This window comes from Carettochelys insculpta, chromosome 17, assembly GCF_033958435.1.
Source record: "Carettochelys insculpta isolate YL-2023 chromosome 17, ASM3395843v1, whole genome shotgun sequence".
NCBI lineage: Eukaryota > Metazoa > Chordata > Testudines > Carettochelyidae > Carettochelys > Carettochelys insculpta.
The window spans coordinates 9,181,137-9,203,259 of NC_134153.1; the positions used below are offsets into that span (position 1 = coordinate 9,181,137).

Below are 22,123 nucleotides of genomic sequence, written 5' to 3' on the forward strand. Positions count from 1 at the left end.
CGGCCCCGGGGGAGCCAGGGAAATGTAGCCAGGCGCTGAACAATAAACCCCACTTCGGCTCGTTTTCATCCACACCAAGAGCTCCCTTTAAATCAAGTTCCCAGCAAACGGGCCGGCTTCCCTCCTCCTCCCCCGGCCCTTCCCGGGCTGCTCAATAACTAGGAGCGGCTCTGGTTTATAACTCGCGCGGCTTTGGCTATTCTTCTCCTGCGATGATGTTTGGAAAAGCACTTCAAAATCCACTTAAGGCTCGCCTCCTTCTGAGCCTCTTCTCTGGGTTGAAGCGCGTTCTCTTATCTCCCGGGGAGAACAAAGTAAAGGAGGGGAAAACGCCTCCACTCCGGGTTTCTGACCAGCTATTTTATTTTTATTTTCCAAATTGCATTGCCTGCTTTCTTCTGTTGTACTTTGAACAGCTGATTGCTTATGATTTCTGGGGGTTCTTCGTCTTTGTCCGGGACTTTTGGTCTCTTTTCCCCGGTGTCTAACTGTGTGTGAGGCTCTAACTCTTGAATGATCCAGAGGCAAACCCTGATTTCAGGTAGAAAGCTGCCCCGTTTACAACCCTCCCGCCACGCTCTGTTGCGGATTCCCTGCGAATCATTTCTCCCTGCCACGCGTTTTGTATTTTATGGGCCTTCCTAAACTGAGAGCTCAAGTATTTCTTTTTGCCCTTCGGGTGATGTGAGCGAAGGTAGAAAGTCTTCACACCCCAGCGAAACGCCCAAACTTTCCTTTTTAAAGGATCGTTTCTAAGTTCAAAGAAGGTTAAACCTAGAGTGCATTTTTATTTGGAAAGAAAACAGGCGATGATTCAAACCAGGAACAGTTTCTTCCAGATGGGGGGGGGAGGAGGAGAAAGTTATTTCAGGGGGAAAATGAGGCTTTAAATCAGCTCAGTCTAAGACTGAACTAATAGGGGTTGTTCTGTATCGCCGGTTTGTAAAAATAATTTAGGCAGAAATATAGCTGGGAGATACACCCAGCTAATCAGACCAACCAAAAGTTTCACTTTCCCTTCTGATTTCTGGAAGTGGGAGGGTCAGATCTGACGCCGAAATGTCCGGCTCAGTGCCTCACCAATCTATCACACTGGGGACTGAGATGCGGAAAATATACATGTGTCCCTATGTGCAAAATCCGTGCGCGTTTAACCTCAGGTGCGCGCCTATGCGGCTGTCCCTGCGCGCGCGCACACTGCGCGTTTCTTTTGTGTTCCGCGCTCTACACAGAGGCCATATGGACTCCAGCGGCTGGGGGGATCGCGCCGTGGCTCTGTAATACACCGAGAGGCGAGTGTCTCCCACGTTTCCCCCGCGATGGCCCTGGGAGCTGTGAGATGACTCGACTCAGCTGCTCCCTCTCCCCTCCCCCCGGGAGTCTGTCATTTGTCAGCTGGGAGCTCGAGGGGTGATTGATACCCAGTGGGCAGCATCCCCCGAAGTTGTACATCAGCCTGAGACATTCCACCGGGCCTTCCCCAGCCTGCTTGTCGCCACCAGTCAGCAACCAACACCCGCTGATTGAAATCAGGGAAGTCTCCCAGCCCCCCCCCCCCACCCTTTTATCATCTTACAATAACATCGGAGCCATCATTTATTTTTTACTACCGAGCGGGGCTGCCCCCCACCGCCCCTGCGCTCCAGCCCCGGGCGCAGCGGTTGGGGGCTGCCCCCCGGGAAGTGAGATCCCATCCGGCTCGGTGGTGAGCATTTCAGCTCGGCCCCTGGATGCTGCCTGGCGATTAAGTACAAAAGAAAACAGGGCAGAGAGACCGGGCGTCTTTCCCTTCCGCCAGGCCCTGCAGGCGCTCGGCGCTGCCAGAAGCGGGCCTGGGAGGCACGTCCCTGGTCAGCTGCTCAGCCATGGAGAGACCAGGGTCCGCACCGTGAAGTCCTGGGGAAGAGGCTCAGTCCCTCTGCGGGCCGAGGGTCGGGCCCTGGAGACGGGAGGGGAGTGGGACCAGCAGCGGACGCTCCCCTCGGCTTGCAAGGGGCCGAGCCCTGCCCTGCGGAGAAAGAGCTGGGTGCCCGGGGCCTTCCGGCGGCGGGGAGCTGGTGGCAGGATGGGAGACCCTGCCGGGAGGGAGCGATCCGGCCAGGCTGTCTGCCCCCAGCTCGGCTTCCGCAGGGCTCCCCGCGGCGGGGCCCGGAGCCCTCGTACCGGCCGGGCCCCATCCGCCTCTTTCCGCCTGTGGTTTATTCCTCACGGGGCGCAGCCAGCGCAGGGAGGCCAGGAGCCCTGCTCGGCGCCCCTGGCCTGACTCCCCCGGGGCCAGGGCTTCCCGCGGGGCTGCTGCCCGGCGATCGGGGGTTCCTCCCAGGACTCCCCAGGTTGCCCCCTCACCTGGGCGCTCAGCCCCTTCCCAGGTGGGGTCCCCCGGCCCCGCGCCGCCGCCCTGGCAGCCTAGCGTCCCCCCGGTCCCGGCAGCTGGGCTGTCCCTCCCAGGAGCGGGCCGAGGAAGCCGGATACCTGGCCCGGCCGAGGCCGCAGCGGGTTCTCCGGCGGCAGAGAAGCCGGACTCGGCTGCACCCGGCGCCTGCTGTCCGGGGCCGTTTCCCCCTGCAAAGCAACTCTTAGGGCACGTCGAGGCTAAATGGGGCGGCACTGCAGGGCAAATCCCCCAGCACCTGCCTGTAGGGGGCTGAGAACGGGGGGTGGAAGCGGGGACAAGACAGACACGACCCCCCCATAGATTAACCTCAGCTCATTCTTTAGGTTTTAACATCCCTTTATTAGTCGCGGCGCCCGATGTCGTAGCACTGACAATACTTTGAAGAGAAGAATGGCCCTGGCGCGTTCCTTTTGTCCCATCCAAGCCCATTGTTTCCACACAAGGGAGTTCTGGAGCCTGCGGGGGGCCCTCACGCCTGCGGGGCCCTGGGGCTTCTGCCCCTCTTGCTAATGGGCCACAGTTTGAATGCGCAGCGCCGAGCAGTTTTCCGTCCAGCCCCCGCCCAGCGCTGTCCGTGCGCACAGGGCCGGGCCTGAGATGTGTCTTCCCGGGAGGGGGGATCTGCCCAGCTGGAGTCACTGGAGACCCCCTTGGCCCGTGTCCCTAACCTGCCTCCTGTGTCCCTTTCAGAGTACCTGGAAGAATTTCCCGGGGACGGCCGGGAGTGCGTGAACTGCGGGGCCATGTCCACCCCGCTGTGGAGGAAGGACGGCACCGGGCACTACCTGTGCAACGCCTGCGGGCTGTACCACAAAATGAACGGCATCAACCGGCCGCTCATCAAGCCGCAGAAGAGGCTGGTAAGGCCGGATCCTCCCTGCCAAGCGCATGGGAGGGCGGGGGGGGGGCGAGGGGACCCCGGCTCTGGGGGGCAGCGGCGCGGGGCTGCTGCTTCCGGGGCTTGCAGAGTTCGGGGCTGCGCTGCCCTCCCTGCGGTGGGTCCGGGCGATCGAGCCCGCGGGGCGGTGCTGGTCGTGCTCATGAAGCCGCCAGCGGCTGTTCGGCGATGTGACCCCAGCCCGCGCCCACCCCTCGCTGCGCTGCGCCCCCGGGAAGGCGCGGGGACGTTTTCCAACCTGCTCCTCCGGCGCAGTTTTGCAAGAAAAGAAACTCGCTGGCCGCGGGCTGAAGTGTCTAAGGGATTTATCTGGAAGGGTAGAAAGTGACAAGCCAAGGAACCAAACCCCCCTACAGAGCTGTAGGTCTCCTGGCGGATGATTCAGAGTAGAGTTGAGTGTCCCTCAAATCTTTTCCCAAAGAGAAATCCAGTTGCTTACCCCAAACTCAATCTTAAACCCCTTCGTGTTTTTACACCAGAGTGCAGGGGTATAAGCACCTCCCGGAAATCCGGGCAGCCTGCACTGAGAGCAAGGCAGGATGAAGTTCACATGGCCAGCTAGGGATTCTCCAGTCCCCTTTCCTCTCCCTCTATTTGCCTGTCAAAACAAAAAGCAGTCAAGTAGCACTTTAAAGACTAGATAGATGGTCTGAAGATGTGGGCCTGTTCCACCAAAGCTCACCTAATAAATTATTTTGCTAGACTTTAAAGCGCTACTTGACTGCTTTTTGTTTTGATAGTATATAAACACAGCTCCCTCTCTGTTTCTATTCGCCTGGTATGTCAAATAAAGTACAAGTATGTGAAGGGTAGCAGAGTTAGTCTGTACCTTCAATAACAACAAGAAGTCCTGTGGCACCTTATAGACTGACAGATACTTTGGAACCTAAGCTTTCCTGGGCAAAAACCTGTTTCATCAGATAAGGAAGTGAGTGTTTGGCCAGGAAAGCTTAGCCTCCAAAATACCTGTAAATAAAGGACAGGGGTTCTTGCCTGGCTGGGGAAAAAATCTTTAGTGTGGGGGCTGTGTAAAACAGAATCCATGGAGAAAAACTGTTCTGTCCCCGTTTTTTTTTGTTTGTTTGTTTGTTTTGTTTTAACATGACTACCTTTTCATTAGCCTAGAACTGGCCCTTTTCTAAATATTTTATATCCCTGACATCAACAAAAAATCAGGGTTTAAATTAAGGGAAAGTTATTCCATGTTCATTTGGTATACTTTTGACATTGCTCTTTAAAAAATAAAAAAGACAGAAAAAAAAGAGCCTAATTGAGATTTTAATATACCTGGCCAGTAAAGACAATTTTATACACCAGTGAATATTGTATGTTAATAGTGTAGGAGAAGTGAATCTGCTTTACATGTCACTAATAAAGTTATCTTTCCAAAGTTTTGCCCCTGAAATTTCCTGTTATTTCCTAGCTCCCCAAAAACATAGATGGCTGCCAAAGAAAGATTAACATGATGTGTAGAGTGTATGACTGCCCTTCTGTTGGGTTTTTGATCAGTTGGAGCGTATTTGACGAGGATCAGTACATGCATGCATTTTTTGTAAGCAATAGACAACTAAGAATTTCATTCAGTTAGGCTCTAAATTTGAAATAAGATATGCAATTTGCGCTATGCTAGCTGAGTATTCTATTTCAATTATTTTTTTCAAAATAGGCTATTTCTGCATTTGATGCTGTTTACACAGCACCGAATGTCCAAATATGGTGGTATTTCGAGGCATCCCTTACTCCTCCTGCAATGAGGTGTTCAGGGATGCCAAAATACCCCACATGTTATTTCAAAACATTTCAAAATAAGGGGTGCATTTCACAGATGCAGAGTTGCTATTTTGGGATACCTCAGTATCCTGAAATAGCTCTGCAGAGTAGACATAGAAAATAAAAAATAGGTATGGATTGGAATAAAGATTTTTAAAATGAGGTTACTGCCAAGGGACTGTATTTACATTTAAATGGTAACATGAGTGATACCTATTAGGACTGTTTAGTTTCTTAGCTCACTGTTTTGCTGGAATTCACAGCTCCAAACATATTGTTGGTTGCAGGCTGATCGCTAAAAAATGTGTACGGACACTGAGGATATTTTTAATAGTGCTCTCAAATAAGAAAGTCCTTGTTCTGTGCATGGAGCGTTAAGTAAGCGTTCATATTACCTTTCCAAAGTTCCTTGTGCATTTCTGGGTGTGCCAAAGTTTTCCCATGTAGCAGCCCCAAGAGATAGGTTAGAGTTCTCCCCTGTAGGGCATACAGTTACAGCGCTGAAGTCAGTGAGTGTCATGACTGAGAGAAAGATGATCAGAAATCCCAGAGCTAGGAGGAACTATTTTTCAAGCCAGCACCATAAAAAATATGGGAAGTCAAATGTTTTTACCTGATGCCTTGGGTCCTTGTACAAAGCCAGGAACCGCTCTGCTGGATCATGTGGCTGAGGGTTGTTTAAATGAGCCAGCTGAAAAAATGCAAATAGGGAGTTGTTAGTGATGTACGTGCCTGTCCTTGTGAAAACCTTGACCAAAATGAAAGCTTTGTCTGTTGGGCCCTAGCTATTTTTGTGTTTAATGGAGGGGCTGCTCCTGCAATTCTTATTCAGTGGACTAGCCCCTTTGAAAGGCTACGGGCTGGGCTCAAGGATAAAATAACTAAGAATCTCAGTTTAGGGCCAGAGCCAACTCCCATTAAAGTCCATCTGGCCTTCAATAACAATTACTCTTCATTGTGTAAATGCCCTCAGGACTGTAGACAATTTAATGCCATGCAATTAAACAATATTTTCAAAAATATGCCTTACAATTTCCAACTATTTAGATAATCTCAGACCAATTGAATAGGCACAGTATTAATTTATGGCAACATGCATCTAATTTAGCAATCTAGATTGTATCTCTATCAATCTAGATAGATAGTTTATCTATTTACTAAAATTCATGTTATCACCTCTTTCTGGCTTACTTTTTAGAGTGGGGTGAATATGGGCAACAAAGGAACAGGGACTTTGCCTTTTTCCCACTGAAGTCAATGAGAGCTCTGTCACTGGTTTAAATGGGAACAGAAATGTCTTTGCTAAATAAATTCTATAGGGTGGAACCACATACAGCCACTGACGCATCTCTGGCTGTCAGAGATGAGTTAAGGTCACTGTGTTCATAATTAGTTACCTGTATCTTTTCAGATTAAAATATTAATCTTGCAGGTGGTATATGCAGGATTCCATCCAAACTGGGTCTCATTGCAAGGGAGAGGTGGGTCTTTTTCATGCAAATCCCTATTTAGATATTTGAATCTAGTTGTAAAAAGTTTCATGTTTTCATCTTGCATTGGCTGGTAAAGGAGCTCAGGGTTCAGTCTCTCAAGCTCTTAATCCATCAAACCCTCCCACCAAAATTAAGGATTCTCACACCACTTAAAATGTTTAGGGGAGCCCTTAGTGAAATAAAGGGTTAGCTGGAAATAGATTTCTTTGCTACCATTCAGGGTCTACATGAATGCTAATGTAAAATCCCTAGTTTTTACTTGTATTCCTCCAAAGCGGCAAAGACGTTTGCACAGGTTAACTACGTGAGTACATAATCTGTGCATGTGTGTGAAGTAACACATGTGTAAGTATGTGCAGAATTAGGGTTTAACAAATAAATAATTTGGTAAAGACCTGGCATTTTGGGATTGAAGACACTGTTATAGATACAATGTAATGATAGGAATAGGATACTACAGTCCTTACACGGGTAAAATGGGCAGCTTTACACCAGAAATTTACAGGTTCAGATCCATGTAGCTCAGTGATTGCTGAGGAACTCATTTTCCTTTGCATGATGATAAATCTTACCCAGGTCGCTATGCAATGAGGTGTTCAGGGCTTTGGTTTCTAACAAACATTTCTGTGAATAAATACAGTCTTTGTGCAGCATTTCTGCTTAGGGGAGCTTCAGTATAAGATGCCTGCTTTCTATCATATTGCCATTGAAACTTTAGTTTACAAGTTGTCTAGGCAAATGTGATTTTTTAAAAGTTAAAATATCTTAGAAGTGTTGTGCACATTTTAATAAGATTTTTAATGGATTCCAACTTCGTATTGTAACCAATTAAGAAAAGCAACTGTTTTTAAAAGTAATTTTACCATCAATCTTTCTGTGCTTTGCTTTCTGGTATTTATTGATATCTTCAAAGTTAGTCACTGGAAATAGTCAAGATGCTTGTTTTTGAAGGAGGAGTTGGGCAAGAACTGTATTTTTCATTGCACAGAAAATCCCATGATTTCAATTCTTCCTATTACAAAAAGGAACAACCTCCAACCCCAAAAAAGAAATTTTCCATTAAATGAAATTTTAAAAGTAATCATTTCCAGGGAATGGAGATTTTTTTAATACCAATGAACAATTCTTTCTGCTTTTGCATTTTTACATTATCTATAACATCAAAACGAAATGTAGTTGCAGAACAAGAAAACGAAAATGTTGCATTCTCAAAATGAAACATTTTGATATTATCATAATGTACCATCCCATTATTTTAAAACCAAATTTCATTGAAATCCATGTTTCCATGGAACATTTTGCTTTCAGTGAATCAGCTTTTCCTGATGGAAAAATGTTCCTCAATAATTTCTGATCAACTGTAACTTGAACAGAGTCTGTATATGGGAGTAATTCTGATCTAAGTTACACTGATGTAAATCCAGAGCAACTCAACTGATTTTGAATATCTTACATTTATTGAGAGAAATGTGTGACAAAAAATAAACAGGACCATATTCTGATCTAAATGACGCTGGTTTTGTAACTGACTTCAAAGTGTGCCACTATGTTTCTCAGAGTTCTTTCAACACATTTAGCAGATGAATGGAAACAAATAAGTTGCACCATTATTAAGGGTGCTTGGGGTTAAGGAAGCTTAACTCACTTACCTTCCCGTGTCTGTACTGTGTTCAGGCTGCCTAATGAAATCATGGGTATTTTCTATTCTAAATAGGGGTGAGGCGTGATCTGTGCTCATCCCACCTTTTTGACCTAGTCAAAAATTTTCTGATGGAAAACACTGATTCAACAAATTCTAAAACATTTCATGAGAAGGATTTTAATTACATTGATACTATAAGGAGCTATCAAAATGCTGTAATTTGGCAATAATATGCATATATGCAGAGTTGCAATGATAAAGTAAAAAAAATGGATCTTATCAAAACTGAAAAGCTCCAATAAGGATGTAATGAATATCCCAGAATGTTCTGTGACATGAACATTCAGAGATGTAGAATCTTTGTTCTGATCTGAGACAGAACCAGATGTGAAAACCCCTGGATTTCCCATGGGATAGAAATTCAATTTTTAAACCAACTCTCTCTGTAAGAGGAAAAGTGATCAAGTTAGGGATTGTTTCAGAGAACAGTCCCACTTATTGCATATTCTGAGCTCAAACAACAGCTCCGTGACAGCCATTTGATACAGTACCTACAGTATTTACTTACCATGCCCATTAGCTCCTAACTGTTAGGCAGTTATTTCTGGAAAACAAAACAAGCAGTCCTATAGCACCTTAAAGACTTAAGAATTTTATTTATTAGCTAATGAGCTTTCATGACTAAGATGCACTTTTACAGACTCTTCAGGTTATTTCTGGTGGTGTCTCCAAACTGGGAAGTGCAAAGTATTTGCATAAGTATATATTCCAAGCTCCAGGCTTTGCTGCAGGACCAGCTGGGATATTCTGCTAAGTTTTTTTGTGTAAAAATATTAGGATTTACTTATTGTTGGGACTTTCCTGGTACAGGCTGCCGCCTAGCACCGGGGAATCGTTGCTGACTAAATATATTTAATTCCCAGTCTTCCGAGACATAGAAGCTAGGACTGACAAATGGAACTAATCCAACATTTAGACAAACCCCTTCATGCCTGTGGGACCCTTCTTCTGACCAGTCCCAAAGCTCAAGCTGCAGAGGTCTAGGGCAGTGTGGAAAGGTGACAAGGTATGCGTCTTAAAAAAAGAGTTTCTGGTACTCATCCCCCATCTGTGGTGGGGAATCCTGCAGCCCCGCAGCTGGAAGTCGGCTTGGGCACAAAGTTCAGCTGGCAGCCCACAGGCCCCCCAGCTAGGACACTCTGAAAAGGTGTACACAGTACTGGCACAAAAAAAAGCACTGTTTTTTTGTATAGCATGCACACAGCTCCTCTCCCTTGTTCCTACCTCCCACAGACTCTATCAGACACACACAGGCAGAGCCTCTCCTATTTAATGAGTGCAGACTGGGCTGTTAGGGCAGGATTCACGGCCATGTGAAGGATTTTCTCGGACTGGGGCAGGCCATGGTAGGACTCGGTTTTACACAGACAGGGCCTGATTTGGCATCCATTGAAGTCAATGCCAAAGTTCTTTCTGATCTGAGTGTTGAAGGATCAAGCTCCTACTGAAGTGAAATTCGTGCCTCTCTCTGAAGTTACAGACACTTGAAAACACGAGAGGCTCCTTCCAGCTGCTCTTTTCCTGCAGTCATTCCTAGTGCATAACTCCAGCTGAAGTCCGCAGGAATCTTGGCTGAGCAAGGAGGCTAGTACAGATTGATATCATTTGACTTTGTCAGGAAAATAAATGGTCGGGCCTGATATATTAACATTTTAATTGAGCCCCTGGGCTCTCCCAGAAGGCTAGCCATGCGTAGCAACTATTTTTCATAATTTAGAAACGATTATTCACATGTGATTCAGTGCTGCGAACGGGAAAGCACAAACGTAGGACCAGCTCCAGTGAGCAGCGTAATGTAGGCAGATGTCGTCCCATCCAGGAGGCCCATGAACCAATGTATCTGGTGGCAGGATCTAGGTTCCATCTACGGAAGTTCACAACCCACATGTACAATTCCCTTTAAGTGTGAGTCCACTGGATGGTGCTTTGGGCCTCAGGAGGAGATTTTCGGAAAAGCTCCACTCCCTTTTAGGTGCTGGAAGGGACCACATTTTCTGGAGAATTCAGTGCAGCAGGTACTCAGTGCCTTTTTGAAAATCAAGTCATTAATATCGCAATGAGAACTGAGTGGCCCAAGTGCTGGAAAAACTAGCCCTTAATATCAAGGCTTTTAGGGTCACACTGGCATTTTTCTACTGGCAATTGAGCGCACTTGGACTTTTCTTTATTCCTCATAGATATATAAAAAACCCAGCTGGTCTGATGATTTGAAACCCATGTGACTGGCCCATCCTGGCTTTCTGCTGCAGGTACAAAATCCAGCCACCAAAGGGAGAAACGGCAGCCAGCCAACAGGGAACAGGCTAGTCTCTAGTTTCCATAAGCAGGATCATTTGATGAAAGAATACAGGGCCCAGATCTGCTCCCATTCAGTCCGTTCTAAAACTCCTAGGCTGTGTCTAGACTAGCCCCAGCTCCGAAGGGGGCATGGTAAGTAGGGTCCTGGGAGATTACTAATGCAGCACAGCGGTGCATATGCAGCACTTCATTAGGCTAACTCTCCCCCACGGCAACTTCGAACTTCCTCAAAATTTTGAGGAGTAAAGGCACTTAGAAGGAGCACAGGCACTTTGAGGTGCCCATGCTGACCTGCGGCTGCGCGCAAGCCGGCACTTCGAAGTTTCACACTTCGAATTTGCTGCGGGGGAGATTTAGCCTAATGAAGTGTTGCATATACACCGCAGCACTTCTTTAGTAATCTCCCAACACCTTAAGTACCATGCTCCCTTCAAAGTTGAGAGCTTATCTAGACACACCCCTATTGTCTTTAGAGGAGTCAGGATAAAGTCCAAGGAGCAAGGCAGAAGAGGGAGGGCAAAGGGGGGGGTGAAACTGACGTTGAGCTGCACCCCACTTCTAAGGGGATGTCTGCACTCGAGCCACTTCAGTGGCACAGTTATGGCACTGCAGCTGTGCCACTGTAGCATGGACACTTCCTATATTGATGGAAAGCTATTTCCTGTCTATGTAGGTAATCCCCCTCTCCAAGAGGAAGTAGCTAGGTCAGCTAAAGAATTATTCCATCAGCCTAGCTGGGTCTACACAGAGGATTGGATCAAACTGTATTACACAGCAGGGCACAATACTTTTCTCAGTCTGAGCAACACAGCTTGGCTGATCGAGTTTTTAAGAGTAAATCACGTCATAGTGGCCCAGTGCTGCCATCCCTGTGCAACAAACCTTTCACTGAAATGAGTGTTGCAGAAATGGGTCCTGAGCAATTATTAACATAAGTGAGGCCTTATTAGTTACCCAAAGTTGAATAAAGGGAGCGGTGGTGAGCTCTGAATGCACTCCAGAGAAAGGATCCATTTGTTCTGTCCTGTTTATTCCTATTGTTTTCCCTTTCTTCCTCTTTAAAGTCTTAACAGACTGGGTTGGTGTGGGCATAGTTATTACTTAGTTAACTTTGAAATATCTGAGCTGAACAAATTCTACACGGATTAATTTTTAAGGTACATGATGTCATCCTAAGTACGATTTTCCCCTGCCGTACATAAAACCAGGTTTACATTCCCAAAGGAAGAAAAAAAAAGCCACATTTCAGTGTTTGCTTTGATTTTTCAAAGTCCTAGATTTAAAAAAAAAATGTTTTCTGCACAGAATTTTTCTGTGAGGTACCCCTGCATGTAACCATTAGTAGCTTGGTTGGTAGTAAAAGGGTGCTGTTCTTGAACCAGTGAATTCAATGGGACATTAAAGTCTCTTTAAGATGAGGAACCTTTGATTTGTACTCCTCTACCCTGCATAAAACATATATACTTTGTAATTAGGTGATGTTCTATTATCTTTATGTTATGAGCTTCATTCTGTAACCAGCCTAGGCAGATGCTTCAATATATATTATTTTGCCTGCCAGATATGCAGCGTTTACTATGCAAAGTTCCAATAAAACAAAAAAGATTTGAGTCCTACCAGGGCCAGCCCCAGCCAGAGAAAATTCTTCACATGTCCATGAACCCTGCTTTAATATCCCCTGAGAAAGGGAACACTAGAGATTTCGATATGATTTTGCATAGTACAGCAGGAATGATACTTAGCAGGTCTTTACACCGTAATATAGTTAAATATAAAAAGATACGGTAAATAAGAACAGTACAGTTGCTAGTCCAGTTTGCAAGAAATGAAAAGATTCTGTAAGCAGCACAGTCAGCAGTTTTGCGACGTACTTTTTTATCTGTGAAATGATCAGAACACAATCCTATTGATTTCCATAGAAAGCTGTATTTGCGGGGGGGTGAGATGGAATTTGTTTTTATGAAGAGCCTTTCATAGGCAAGGTATCCTGAAGCTCTTTATAAAATAGTAAGTTAGCATCTGATCTGTAAAATGCATGTAACTGTACATATGCGAGTGCTCCCATTGATTTTAATGGGATGGCTTATGCATATAAAGTTGAGCTCATAAGTGATGCTGTCCCACAGCTAAGAGCAGCTCAGAGTCCTGGCTCAAGCCAAAGCCCTGGAATCCCTGAAGCAGGATCCTCTTTCCAACAGGGCACTATCCTGCCAAGTACTCTGAGCCCGTGAAACACCTCTGAGACCCCTCAGCAGACAGGCTGGGTGCAGGCCACTAGTACAGTTTCAGGTCAAATAAAACTATTGGCAAATCCCAGTCCAATTTGGCAGGCCTGCTGACAGGAATTCTAGGCCCCAGGACAGCAGTCAATACCATGCCCCCCCAACAGAGCCACATGCCAGGGAAACCCACCTCACAATCAGATGGCCCTGGTGAAGGTGCCCCTCCCATCTGTCTCTGCCACCACCATCACCCCTGCACAGCTCTGGCCCCAGCAGTCCTGTGCCCAGTCCCTCTCTGCCCCCTCCCTAGCACTTCTGTGCCTGCCCTTTCTGCTTCTTTCTCCCAGATTTCCCTGCCTACCTCTGCCTTCCCCCAACTTTTCCCTTCTCAGCCTTGTTCCCCCACCCACCTCAGCCCTCACTCCCTGCAGTCCTGTGCCTGGCTCTACCCTAACAGCCTGGCTCCCTACTTCTCTTTCCAGCCAGCTCCCTCCTCCATTCCCAGCTTGGCTTTCCCCTCCCCGCTCACTCACTTGGTTACTCCCTTCAGGCTCCCACTCCTGCCCTGCATCTCCAAGGCTCCCCTTAGTCACACTGCTACAACAGCACTATTTAAAAGTACCTGGGAGTGACAGTCTGAGGCTCCCTTAAATCCACCAGGCCCAATGCAGTTGCCCCCTTTATCTTCTCTGTTGGCAGGCCTGCAATTTGATGAACAATTCTCCCCCTGCCCCCCTTGAAAGAAAAAAAAGAAAGAAAGAAAAAAAGAGGCTTTCCCAGAAAAATTTTTGTTTTGGCATTTTCACAATAAAACATTATGACAGTTTGTTTAGAAATGTAGCTAGATTTAGTTAGTTAGTTATTTTCAGAATGGCTAAAGAAACCCCAAACTAAACAAAACAAAATGGCAAAATGGGGAAAAATTGGTTACAGTCAAAAGAAACAAATCATTTTTCTGATTCTTTTTGGTTCAGCTGCCAAACCAAAAAAAAAAAAATCAGTCATCCACTTGCTCTACTCTTGGTTCTTATTCAGTGAAAATTGTTCAGGTTGCATATTGCAAATCTGGTACTCTCTCATCCGGCAGGACCAGGGATGTTCCAGGAGGAGAGAGTACCAGGCCAGTGCAAGAGAGCCAGTAGAGTTGAGAGTGGAGTCCCTGCTTCTCTGGTGGCAGCATGGGGGCCAGAGCTGCCTCCTGCCCCACAGCAACTTGAAGGCCAAGAGCTGGAGCCCCTGGGAGCCTGGGCTGAGGCTGAGGTCCTGAGATAGGGAGACTGGAGGCTGGGGCAGTAGCAGCCCCCACACACTGGGCTGTCTGAGTGCAGAAGCCTTGGACCTCCACTTGTTCTGCAAATTCTCTTTTTCAGGACCCGTCAGGTAAGAATAAGGGAGGTGCAACCTGTACTCCTAATTTGATGATTGGGCCCTTCTTGATGATCAACTGTTGTCAAAATTACTAAGGTGTTAGCTCTTTTTTAAAGGAAGACATAGAACTTTCCACTGCAGGTGTGACACATAAAAATACTGCACTAACTGCAGCACCTCATGAAATAATCTCTGTAGAGCATGAACATCTGGGTGGGTGTGTTCCTTGCCAGCTATTGCATTATTAGCAAAAAAGCAAAGAACAGGGAAGGAATGAACATTACAAAAATGATCTTCTAATAAGAACAATGTTCTCATGAAAATCAGTAACATCAATCATATTCTGAGCTAAGGAAGCAGGTTCATTTAATAGAGGGGTTTCAGAAAGGGGAAATTTTATTAAATTATAACAAATATAATAAACTTTATTATAGCCCCTTACTTAGCCTCTGCAAGAGATGCAGCAAGGACTGTCACTCTCATGTGGGTCTTCATAGTCACAGTAGTCGCTGTAAATGAAGTCCTCAGTTGAAACTATAAAGGGCGCGATCCATAGTCTATGCAGACTGAAGGATGCCTACTGCTACTACTACTAGCTACAGTTACACTACCGCGATCTGTTGACAGAAGTCACTGTCGGAAGAGATTTCCTGACAAAACTTCTATCAACAGAGTGCAGACACACACAAAAGCCAATTGGAAAGGTGCTCGACTCTTGTCGAGAGAGTAACCAGGCAGTCAGGCCCCTCTGTCAACAAACAGGGTCCTAAAAGCACAGCACACAAGGCTGCCCATTGTTCTGGATGCCCTGTGTGTCGAGAGAAAGCCCTCCAGAGCATCCACATAGCTTTTTTGTTGACAGTCTGTGGAAAACAGTGTTATGCCTCATGGCTGAGAGGCAAGTGCTGAGTTCTGTTGGCAAACTGTCAACAAAATACATTTTGTGTGTGGATGTTCCACCAGTTTTGTCATCAAAACTGGGGTTTTCTCGGCAACACACACCACTGTAACTGTAGTCTCTGTCCCTTGTGTCTGGATTTGTTTGTATGGTTTCATGAGCCATCACAGCAATCCAGATTTCAGAGGTTTCACAAAGGGTCATTTGACCCAGAAGAAAAATTTGCCCATCATGTGCAAACTGTCTAATTACCTCATTCCCTGACATTCACACCACTCTAAAGTAGCCACAAGTTTTGCTGGGTTTTAATGAGAAGTTTTGGGGATTTGAAGGTATTTTCTAGGAAACGCCTCTCGTTACATTGCCATGTGCAAAAATGAAACTGGGTCTCTGATGGCTTTGTGGTTTTCTGTAACCACTCTGTGCCACAGAGGGACCTTCCTGGGAGAATTCAGAGTTTCTTTAGCCAGTAGCTCTGTCAGACCTTCATGTAGCTAACTTTAGCCCATGTTTTATTAAATATGTTCAGGCGGATGATTCCAAGCGCTTATCAGCAGCAGTTGGCTGTCAAGTGCAGCCCATGAAGGGCTTTTGTTTAAGTGTACGCTACATTTATATAAATAAACCCTGGAGTCCAATGTTGAAGTCAACAACTTCCTAAGCAAGGTCAGAATGCTACAACGGCAGACTTGGATAGGGGCGGGGTAGTCCAGGAAAGCTCTCTTTTAAGTAAACTGCAGGGGGAAATTAGCAACAACATATTGTACCTTTGTCCTTCAGTGAGCAAAAGTAGCTTTGGCTATGTCTTTCTTGCTGTGGTGGAAAGCTACCACAATGGGCAACTTCAGAGAATGTTTAAAGTTTTAAGATGCAGTGTTTTGGTAACCCTGAGTCTGATCACACTCCCAGTGACTTCCCTTGCAGAAGGAGGTGAGCCCATGGTCTGTAAACTGCCTTTGAAACAGAAATTTATTCAAATGGTCTGTTAGTTGGGTTTGAAATGCTGTCAGTTATAGGTCCCTCTCTCTTCTGTCGCAGTTCTGTGATCAATTCAAAGATGACAGAATAGGAAGTGGAATGGAGGATGTGCGGTCTCTATTCCCAGCTCAGCTGCTAACTTCAGACTTGTCTACACTTTAGGCCACATGAGAGGGTGAAAATTTTAGTCTGTTCTAGGGTATCAGACACGAAATGGCCCACGTGGACCCTGCTGTTGTGCACTCACAAAGTACAGTATGAAATGGGACCACGTTGAGATGCACCAGGGAAATGTTACTGCACACCAGCAAGTTCCACCAAGGCTATTTAGTAATAAAGCCCACCTAATAAACTATTTTGCTAGTCTTTAAAGTGCTACTTGATTGCTTTTTGTTTTGCGAGGCTATTTAATGTGCAACACCCTAGCACCAACTACACTTTACGCCCAGGGGGTGTGGATTAGAGTGCTGTGTAGACAAACTCTTTGTGTGTGACCTTGGAGGAAACATTTGATCTACCCTGCGCCTCAGTTCTCCTTTTGTTTAGTGGAAACAGCACTTTCCTCTCTTGCAGTGGTGGGGAGAGAATAAAACCAGTTAGGGATGTGAGGGTCTCAAATCCATGGGGGGTGAAGGCTACAGAAGTACCTCGAGTGGAACACCACTTTGGTACCCCACTTCATTTTGGAATTCAATGGTCAGGGGCCCAGTTTCACCAAGTGTGACCCCATCTCAGGAGACCTACTTGACCATCCCAGATGGCCAGTCCACTCCCTCAGGTAGTACTGATCCTGGTAATCCTTGGGGTGGGACTTTCCAGCACTGGTTTCACTCGACACCCAGTCAGTGGTAGAAGTCCCTTACCTTTAACAGGGATAGACGGGCCAAAACCAAGCACTCTGAGAGCCCTCCCCTTAATATCAGAAGTGGTCTTTAGCACTGTGAGTAATCTAGGCCCACCAACTGGGTGAGCAAGGCAGGGCAGGGACATTCTTTGGGGCCCTGTGCAGTACTATTAAACTGGTGCCCCTATGCCCAATAGCAGCCCGAGGGATGATGACTTTTCAGAGATGTGATTTTATAATCTACAGCAACATACAAATGAAAAATTTTAAAGCAACTTTTAACCTCGGGTCCTAGGGACCAACACAGTATATTCAGAAACTGACCCCTAGTGCCTGGATTTGACACATGCCGGTTAAATGGCTTCATTAGCACTTGAATGGCTCTTTTACAGGTTCAATGTGCTGCTAATCTGCCTGACAGGCCTTTTCACTTTTAGGTTAACTAGATCCTCTCTGGAGGAAACAGAGCCACAGAACAGGGATAGCAAGTGGCAGGTTGGTGCACATTGAGAACTAGCGGTATCTCGAATGTTCAGATGCCCTACACAGCTGTATATTCTGTGTATGGGTAAGGATGGTGCTGCAAAGGGGGCAGTTGCCCTAGTGCCTGGTGATTCAAAGAGGCCCAAGACCTCCAGCCCCAGGTCCCTTAGAATGACCATCAGGAGTGTGGCTCCTAACATGCTATGTGGCTCTGAGGGCCGGGGGGTGGGGACAGAGAAAGCGTGCTACAGTCTGGGTGGTACTGAGTGCTGGCTGCCCTACCCCTGCACCTTCACCCTGAGGCCTCTCTGTTCCATCAGTGAACAAAGTGCCTACCCCCCTGCAAACACACTGTGCCCTGGGGCCCACAGTGACTGTTAGCTCCTCCCAGTAATCTCACTGGGTTGCTGTACATGCTGCTTCCACAGCACTACAACCAGTGAGCCTGTGCAAGCTCAAGATGTCATCGTCGGACATGACGGAGTACCTACAAAAAATGATGATAGGAATGTTTGGACTGTTTGCAGGAGGGTTGCACCAATTCTGCAAGGTGCTGATCTCCTTCTATCTGACTTAGTTAGCTGAGGATGCTCAGCTCCACACAAGATATGAGCCATGCAAATGGTGCCCAATGGAGGCATATCTGTGGGCAGGATTCTTCCCAGGGTAGATATACCAGAGCAGAAATTGCTAGGGAAGGATTCTGAACACAGTCTGATGCTTCCCTGTGCAAAAGTGATCAGCTTGCATTGCAGGTTTATAGTTTGATGGTTACTTTTGGAAAGATAAATAATCACTAAAGTAATATAATTATATTATCTGCAACATGTTGCTGAAGCTGTATCACTTCGCAACCCATAAATCAAAGGGCATTCCATCACTTTGCCCCACCTGTCTTCTGAAGCTCAAACCTGATCTTTACTTAACAACTAACCTTGTAAAACATTTCATTACTTTTTTAATTCCTTCTACCTTCACCTAATTTATCACAGCGCTTGGTAATGCTACAAAGCCATAATGGAAAAAAAACAAAACAGCCTTGAAATTCTTTGTTCCTTGCATCACCTAACATCTGTCTCTGTGATGAGTTGACATTTTGGTCTCTGGGCTGAAGAATATCAGACACCTGCATGTGGCACCAAAATCTTTCCATTTAGCAACGTCTCCTGTTCAAATAGTTTGAATGCCCAGCACTAAGAGGCATTCAGATGAGACACTTGGAAGCTGACAAGCTAAAACCTTGTGTTGAGAGTGCTGAATTTCCCATTGCCTGAGAACACAGCCTGCTGCCTCTCCAAAGTGCTCCTGCTTCCCGCTAAAGAAACATTAGCTTTGGGACCCATCTTGCAGTCAAGGCACCCACAAAAACTAGAATTAAATAGTGTTTTGGAAGCGTTTTAGGATCTTTAGATGAAAGATGTGAGATGCAAAGAATCCGTCTTTTTATGAAATCTCCCAAGCCCAAACAATCTGGTCCCCATTAACTTTAACAGCTCATTTAAGTGGACAGCATTTTTTTATGGAGTTTGCAAAATTTCTGCTTTCAAAACTAGGATAATAATTCTTCTAAAAACTTTCTCCCTCTGAGTGGATCACTTGGAAATTATTGCACCATATTATGAACTATTATTTCTTGGAACGTACTTATTTAACATTCGTGGATGGGATTAAAGGGATGTTTGCCAGGTTTATCAAGAATGTTTGCAAAAGAGGGTGAGCTCACTAGGCTGCTATTTCTTTTATGTGATGTCTGTTATCTTGTGCATTTAGTCCACGTTTTTCCTTGTCCAGGAAATCACTTTAATTTGAATTTTTTCCTTTTCCCCCGTCCTGCAAACTCTTGATTTTTCTTTTCTTTTCTTTTCACATGTGTGGGCTTTTTTCTAGTCTTCATCGAGACGTGCTGGTCTTTGTTGCACTAACTGTCACACAACCAATACTACTCTTTGGAGACGGAATGCCGAGGGAGAGCCTGTCTGCAATGCCTGTGGATTATACATGAAACTCCACGGGGTAAGGTGCTCATTTATCCTGTTTAGGAAACAGCAAGGCTGACAGCCACCAGGGGCCCTGGGGCAAGGTTGGGGTGGGGCAGCTCCACACCCCAGAAGGGAAGGGGACAAGTATGGAAGGGGTAAGGTCCAGGACATTCAGCCCTCAGCACTGTGGTGCTGTCCCCCACCACTCCCTCACAGACACTTGCCATGACACTTCAAGGGGCCTGGAGATCTGGCCACTGTCGCTGCCCACAGCCGGAGCTCTGGGCCTCTTTGAATCGCCAGGCCTGGGGGCAAATACTCCCTTTGCATCCCCCCTCATCAGTGGGCCTGCTAAGAAACTATTTTGTCTTTAATCATTTCCCCCCATAAATATCCTGTGTTCATGTCCTATTGGAAGGGGCAGCTTTACCCAGTCCAGGGCCTGGAAAGAATTTAGAACATTTCTAAAGGGATGATCTAAGGTTTGAAAAACAGCTTAGAGTGAGAGACTTAAGAAACACAATCTGTTTTATTTATCAAGTAGAAAGTTAAGAGATGATTTTATCATGATCAATAAGAACATCCACAGGGAAGACATTTTTGATAATAGATGAATTTAGCAGAACAAGGCATAACGAAATTTGGTAGTTAAAAGTGGAAGCTAAATCAATTCCGACTGGAAATAACGTGCTCATGTGTGACAGAGATGGTAATTAACGCGTGGAACAATTTATATGAGGATGTGATGGAATCTCCATCACGTGCAGCCTTTAATTCCAGGTTTGCTATCTTTCTAAAAGATCTGCCACATGCCAAACAGAAGTTATGGGCCTCATGCAGAAATCACTGGGTCAGGTTCTAACCTGCGTGATGCAGGAGCTCAGAGTAGGTGGTTCTAAGCAGATTCTTCTGGCCTTAAAATCTATTAATTTTAAAGACAGGAATGCTTAGGGTTACCATTAAAGAGGACACCCCTGAGAGAGAGTGTATCTATCAGTAGCTACGAACTCATGATGTACTATATATACTGTAACACATTATTAGCATGTGAATAGGTAGCTACTGATACAGATACACTCTCTCTCAGGGGTATCCTCTTGTTTAAAAGGTTAGATATGGCAACCCTAGTAATGCGTCTTTTTATTCTCTGTGGCACCCCTATATGATTCTGCTTCTGCTAACATGTTAATATGAATTTAGTGGATAAGACAGATATGCGATTGCAAACCTGGAGTTCCCTGTTTCTGTAGAAAAGGTACTTCCAAAGGAGAAGCAGGACTAACTTCCCCAGACCAGGACTATGCATCTGCCTGGACCTGGAAGAGTAGTTCTAGTGGGGACAAGATGCCATTCAGTTCTTGGTTTCTATCAAGGAGAGCAGTTAGTGTCAAGCTGTGAAGGTAGTTTGATGATATTTATCCACTCTGGGCTGGAACCACCAGTGACTTTTCTGTAGGCCGCAAAGCAGACTTTGTGCTTCAGCCTGATCTAATCTGAGCCAGTGCCTTCTAGAGGTTAAAGTCTCCTTATCCCATGACCACTCCTTCTGAGCCATCCCATGCCACAAACCCTGGGGTAATTTAATAAGACAGAGCTGCGAAGGTCAAAAATAAATCAGGAAAAGGAAAATAGGAAATAATGGAAAAAAACAAATTTGTAAAAGCCTCAATTGTTTAGCCTTATACATCTTAAAGCCAAGGCCTAGTGTGGAAAAAAATAGCACTTAGTGAAGGTCAAGGACTTCGCACAAGCTACAATATGTAAATATAAGAGGACGCCTGCAATAGAGTGAAGTACAGTACAGAATTAATTATATTCCAAACTTTGTGGGTGTCAAGGTGCCACGGCCTCTGGCAATGAAAAAGGAAAGCATCCAGACCAGGAAAAGGAAACCGAAGAACATTACCAAAGGCAAAACCTCAACAGGTATGGTTCTTTCATAATTCCTCCCAATGGCTTGGATCACAAGCAGAGCCCCGTGTTCGCACTGATTCTTCAGCTATGAAATTAGCTAAAAAAAAGAATTCCTGCTGTAGAATATGTTTGCAGAATCTAATCTTTCCTACAAGAAAAAAGATTGTCATTTAGTCTTCTTCTCATTGGGGTGCTTTTAAACACGTTGGTGATTTCAATGGTATTAGGTATTAAACTGCTAGATATCATAGAAGAAACATGCAGACACTCTCCATTGCTGTAGGATGGATGGAGTATATAAGGGAGAGTGCAGTAGGGCACTGGATATTGTCGAGTTGCTGGTGCAGAAGGAGCAAGGAAAGGTTAAGAGAGGATTTAAAAAATTCCTCTCAGAAGCACTTGAGCGAGATCTTGTCAATTTCGCATTGCTGCTGTATTGCTATAGGCTTGTACACCTGGGTGGGCAAAGGATTCCTCAACAGCCACTTCAGGGCAGGCTAAGCAGTAAGGGTGTAACTGGCATAAAGTGGGATGGCGGGGGCTGGGATTGCTGTAGCTGGTCTGCTGAGCGAGTGAGGGGATTCCCTCTTAGTACACCACCCTGTGACCCTCTTTAATACACTCCTCTGCCACCCTCTTGCTGGTTTCAAAGCAGCGCTGATGGACTCTGAAAGAATTCCAGCCCTTTTCAGTCAATTGCATGAAAGCCATGATGTATGGCTTATAGCTTGCTAGGTGTTCCTCCTCCCTCCCAGGTACCTATAGCATGTCACTTACCCATCCATTTTGCTTTTGCTATGTTAACTTGAGAAACAAGCACACGAAAGCACTGTCCTGCCACAATAATGCCACAAGAGAGACAATTCTCCCCCACCCCCAAA

At 45.8% G+C, this 22,123-nt stretch overlaps 1 protein-coding gene across 1 annotated transcript in view; it reads left to right on the plus strand.

Annotated features, from left to right (window-relative positions):
- The window catches only part of GATA5 (GATA binding protein 5), a 29,499-nt gene that overhangs the window by 3,132 nt on the left and 4,244 nt on the right, over positions 1-22,123 (plus strand). Inside the window, exons 3-5 of the mRNA XM_075012043.1 lie at positions 3,086-3,255; positions 19,237-19,362; positions 21,167-21,254. Coding sequence (XP_074868144.1) covers positions 3,086-3,255; positions 19,237-19,362; positions 21,167-21,254 — 384 coding nt within the window. The remainder of the gene's footprint in view (positions 1-3,085; positions 3,256-19,236; positions 19,363-21,166; positions 21,255-22,123) is intronic.